The sequence below is a fragment of the Paroedura picta genome, chromosome 16, assembly GCF_049243985.1.
Source record: "Paroedura picta isolate Pp20150507F chromosome 16, Ppicta_v3.0, whole genome shotgun sequence".
Lineage (NCBI taxonomy): Eukaryota > Metazoa > Chordata > Lepidosauria > Squamata > Gekkonidae > Paroedura > Paroedura picta.
Window position 1 is genome coordinate 21,645,128 of NC_135384.1, and position 4,957 is coordinate 21,650,084.

Consider the following 4,957-nt stretch of genomic DNA (forward strand, 5'->3'; position numbering starts at 1 on the left):
GCCTGGCATCCATGCTGACTGATTTGGCTGCTGTGAGTGAAGGCTTCTTAGAACATTGCAGCAGGCAGGTTCAGTAGATGAACACATGGTGTTGGACAGCCATGACCACTAGGAAGCAGAGCACTGCATCTACTCAGTTCACCAACATCTACCCTTCCTTCCTCCCTTCCTTCCTTCCTTCCTTCCTCCCTCCCTCCCTCCCTCCCTCCCTCCCTCCCTCCCTTCCCTTCCCTTCCCTTCCCTTCCCTTCCCTTCCCTTCCCTGCCGGAGGAAAACTAATGCCCTCGACCACATCTAATCCTAAACCCCCCCCCCCCAACACACACATTGAGGCCTCCTTAATTCTCTACCTAGCAGTAGTAGCCCACAAATAAAGTAAAAAAAACACATTATTACAATAAAAGACAACAGGAAACAAGCAAAGAAAGAGCAGGATGACTTATGAACAATTTAATTAATTAGATATTAACAAACAAAATGGGCCAGCCATATTCTTCAAATCCAAGAGTCAGGAGACAGAGATGGTCCCGCCATCGCCGTTGTTGCCTGTTCTCCTGTTCTCCTGATGGTCCCCTGTAGGTGAAACAGACGGATATGCCAGCATCATACCTTGTGCCCTGAGAACATCTGGGCCACCCTGGCCACTAAAAGTCTTGCCTCCCTCTAACCCGCCAGCACATCATGAAATGACCATACTCACCTCTGCCCGCCTACCGCCTCCTCCTCCCCGTCAGCGGGACCCCCTGCCGCGGCTGGAGTGAGCCGCTCTTCCCCCTCAGGCCCTGGTGCCGACACACCAGGGCGGTGTTCTCAACTGGGGGGAAGAGCGGAGGTCTTCCGTGGGGTGGGGCTGCTGCTGGGGGGGAGGCAGGGGGCCCTGGCTCAAGGTCAGGTAGCTTAAAGCTGACCCGCCTCGAGCCAGGGCCGCCCTTACCAGCCCCCGCCAGGCTGACGCAGCCCACACCCCGGTCCTCCAGCCGCGGTGGGATCTGCCTGGCCGCCTCTGGAAATGAAAAACAAGAACAGCAAAATTAAAATAGTCACTGGGGGAAATCCCCCCCCCCCAAGCTCTTCCAGGGCTCTTCCCTTGGGCAAGTCAGAACATCAGGCAGGGAGCTTGTGGCGCTTGTATTCTCAGCTGGGGCACCCCCTCTCCCTGCTCAAGTGGGGGGGGGGGAGAGATCCCTTTGGGGCTTCCTGGGGACCCCCTGTGCTCTCCCTCCCCCCCTTCCCTCCAAGGCGAGGGCTGGCTCCTTTACTGGCAGCTGGAGGTTCTTACCGTTGTTTTTGAAAATAGGCGGTAGGCGGCCAGGCTCTCCACTGAGGGGGGCAGATGTTGTAAATAGATTAATTTTTTGCCCTTTAATAAGGACTCTGTCAATTCCTGGAGAAAAAGAGGAATTAGAGAGAACTGAGCTAATTAAAGATTCAGGCTCACACACCTGCTAGGGCGAGACCTCCCTCTCCGGACTGACCCTGAAACATCCTTTCTAGGCTTCCCCCGGAGGCTGGCTTCTCCCCCAGGGGTCCCTTTTTCCTTCAGCCTTTGGGCCCCACAATATTGGACTCCAGGTGGGAACTTTGTGCTCCTGGACGCTTCCTCAGCCAGGCACACAAAAGCTCCCACCTGGAACACAACTGGGTTGGGCGTGGGAAACCTTCCAAGTTGGACTCACCGCTTGGCTGTAGCAGCCGCATCCTCCTCCAAAAATTTGGATCAAATGCCCCCACGGGTGCTGGGGGGCAAGATATCCCCCTGGACCGACTGTGATGCGAGAATGGTTCTGGCCATCCCCATGGCAACCCTGCAGCTAATTAGGCAGAGGCAGGAAGGAGCGTTGGAGGGCAGGCCCTGTGGCATGATGTCATGCACCCCCTGACATGATAGCCCTCTTTAAGTGTTTGAAAGGTTGTCATTTGGTGTTCCCATTGGCTGCAGAGGAAAGGACGTGCAGTAATGGGTTTAATCTGAAAGAACAATGATATAGGCTAGATATCAGGAAAAAGTTTTTCACAGATTAGTTCAGTAGTGGAATAGGCTGCCTAAGGAGGTGGTGAGCTCCCCCTCACTGGCAGTCTTCAAGCAAAGGCTGGATACACACTTTTCTTGGATGCTTTAGGATGCTTAGGGCTGATCCTGCATTGAGCAGGGGGTTGGACTAGATGGCCTGTATGGCCCCTTCCAACTCTATGATTCTATGATTTGTAAATCTTTAGCCAGTATGGTGTAGTAGTTAAGAGCAGTGATTTCTAATCTGGTGAACCGCTCCTCCTCCACATGCAGCCAGCTGGGTGACCTTGGGCTTGCCACAGCACTGATAAAGCTGTTCTGGCTGAGCAGTAATATCACAGTTCTCTCAGCCTCACCTTCCTCATGGGGTGTTTGTTGTGGGGAGAGGAAAGGCAAGGCGACTGTAAGCCACTTTGAGACTCCTTCGGGTTAAGAAAAGTGGCATATAAGAACCAACTCTTCTTCTTCAGCATTCTCAGGGCTCTCTCAACCTCACGTCCCTCACAGCCAGCTGGGTGACCTTGGGCTTGCCACAGCACTGATAAAGCTGTTCTGACCAAGCAAAAATATCAGGGCTCTCTCAGCCTCACCTCCTTCACAGGGTGTCTGTTGTGGGGAGAGGGAAGGGGAGACAATTGTAAATCTCTTTGGGACTCCTTCAGGTAGAGAAAAGCTGCATATACGAACCAAATCTTCTTATTCAGTAATATCAGGGCTCTCTCAGCCTCACCTCTCTTACAGAGTGTCTATTGTGGGGAGAGGAAAGGGAAGGTGAATGGAAGCCACTTTGAGACTCCTTCAGTAGAGAAAAGCGGCATATAAGAATCAACTCTTCTTCTTCTTCTTCAGTAATATCAGGGCTCTCTCAGCCTCCCTTCCCTCACAGGGTGTCTGTTGTGGGGCGAGAAAAGGGAAGGTGAATGTAAGCCGCTTTGAGACTCCTTCAGTAGAGAAAAGTGGCATATAAGAACCAACTCGTCTTCTTCTTCAGCATTCTCAGGGCTCTCTCAATCTCACGTCCCTCACAGGGTGTCTGTTGTGGGGAAAGGAAGGGAAGTCAATTGGAAGCCAATTTGAGAGTCCTCCTGGTAGAGAATAAAAATAGAAATGCAATTTTAAGTGTCCACTTTAGAATTTATTAGAGCCAGCATGGTGTAGCAAGCATGGGGGGGGGAGGTCAGGCAATGGCAAACGAGCTCTGAACATCACTTGCCTTGAAAACTCTATTCCCACAGTTCCCTGTGACTCAACAGCAAAGAAAATAAAAAGGACTGCAATACGGAGAATGGCGAAGAGAGGCAACCCTGGTTCTATAGGTGGAATCCTTAGGTTGAAAGGACAGGAAGGGGGAGGGATAGATTGAAAGGACCAAGCCCTATGAAGAAAGGCTGAGGGACTTGGGATGTTCAGCTTGGAGAAGAGGAAGTTGAGAAGGGACATGATGGCTCTCTTGAAGGATCTGAAAGGTTGTCACCTGGAGGAGGGCAGGGAATGGTTTCTGTTGACAGCGCAGGATAGGACCCACAGCTGGGCTTTATACCCCACTTTTCACTGCCTAAAGGAGTCTCAAAGCAGCTTAGCATCGCTTTCCCTTCCTGAGAGAGCTGGCGCTCAGAGTGCTGAGAGAACTGCTTTGTGAGCAGGACTGTGATTAGCCCAAGGCCACCCAGTTGGCAGGAGCAGGGAACCATACTTGGCTTGCCAGATTAGAAGCTGCTGCTTTTCACCACTACACCAAGTTCTACTGTTCTACTCTGGTGGAATGGTAGAATGGTACTAACCAGATATCAGGGGGGTGGGAATTCAGCACTGGACTGGGCTGCCTAAAGAGGTGGGGAGCTCCCCCTCACTGGCAGTGTTCAAGTAGCGGCTGGGCAGCTACTTATCCTGGATGCTGATCCTGCATTGAGCAGGGGGTTGGACTAAATGGCCTGTAGGACCCCTTCCATGTCTATGTGGACAAATTCAAACGGGTCTCTGTGTTGGTCTGAAGCAGCACAATAAAATCAGACTCCAGTAGCACCTTTAAGACCAACAAAGATTCATTCGGGGTGTGATCTTTTGAATCTCATGCCCTGAATTAATCTTAGTTGGTCTTAAAGGTGCTACTGGATTCTGATTTTTTTTTCCTGTGGAAAAAAAAAGCAGAAGGGAGATTTCAATCCCTCTTTGTTCATTGCTCCAAAGAACTCTCTGAGCATCACCCATTGCAGTTGTGTGGAGAAAAATTCGACCTTGTAATTAGTGGAGACTAGGGACAGTGGATATAAGGGGAAATTCTTCCTCTTACAATTTGACGGATGAAAGAAGGCTGGGTGAATGGATGTGTGGCCCTGGGAACAAAGGAGCCTTTGAAGAGGCTGTGGGTTGCAAATTAATGTCTCTTTCTTCCCCACCCCTCCCACCCCGTCTCTGTCGCTCGAGACAGCAGTGAAGAGAGCTGACAAAGTTACCTTTCTGAATGACTGACTCCTCACGCCCGCCCGCCCGCCCCCAGCCCCCATGCCTTGTGCGCAACAATCTGGCACTCCTTAGCAGAAAACCGAATCCAGATGCCCGCATATTGCAGTTCTGTTCATTGATCCCGGAGGATCAGAGTCCCCTTTCTCTCTCGCCCGCTCTGTCGCCAAATCTGACTGCTTTCCAGCTATTTCCCCCAGGTTGCTGCCTGTCATTTCCTCCTTGCGAAAAAAAGATCTGCCTATTGCCCCCCCCAACTCCCCACTATCACTGAGCTGTCAAAGGGGACCCTGCGATTTTAATTGAAGGGGAAGTGGCTTTTAAAATCCTAAATGTAATTTTTGAATGTAAATACAATGTTCTGAATGTTTCTTTTGATGTAAATTGTATTTATTGATTTTAAGACCTGTTGTCACCATGAGAAGGGCAGGTTATAAAATCATATTACTACTACTACCACTACTACCACTACTACCACTACTACCA

The 4,957-nt window shown here is 50.7% G+C and overlaps 1 protein-coding gene across 2 annotated transcripts; it reads right to left on the reverse strand.

Moving 5' to 3' along the window:
* Positions 1-435: 435 nt before the first annotated feature.
* LOC143826165 (uncharacterized) lies at positions 436-1,808 on the reverse strand. Of its 2 annotated transcripts, XM_077314813.1 has the most exons (4): positions 1,677-1,808; positions 1,280-1,384; positions 701-1,003; positions 436-573 (listed from the first exon to the last, which is right to left on the reverse strand). In XM_077314813.1, exons 1-3 carry the CDS (start codon positions 1,696-1,698, stop codon positions 711-713), a joined length of 420 nt encoding a protein of 139 aa, XP_077170928.1. In that variant the 5' UTR covers positions 1,699-1,808; the 3' UTR covers positions 436-573; positions 701-710. The 2 variants fall into 2 exon arrangements, with proteins under 2 accessions (XP_077170928.1, XP_077170927.1); XM_077314812.1 differs by having other exon boundaries at positions 436-1,003.
* Between the last annotated feature and the right edge of the window lie 3,149 nt (positions 1,809-4,957).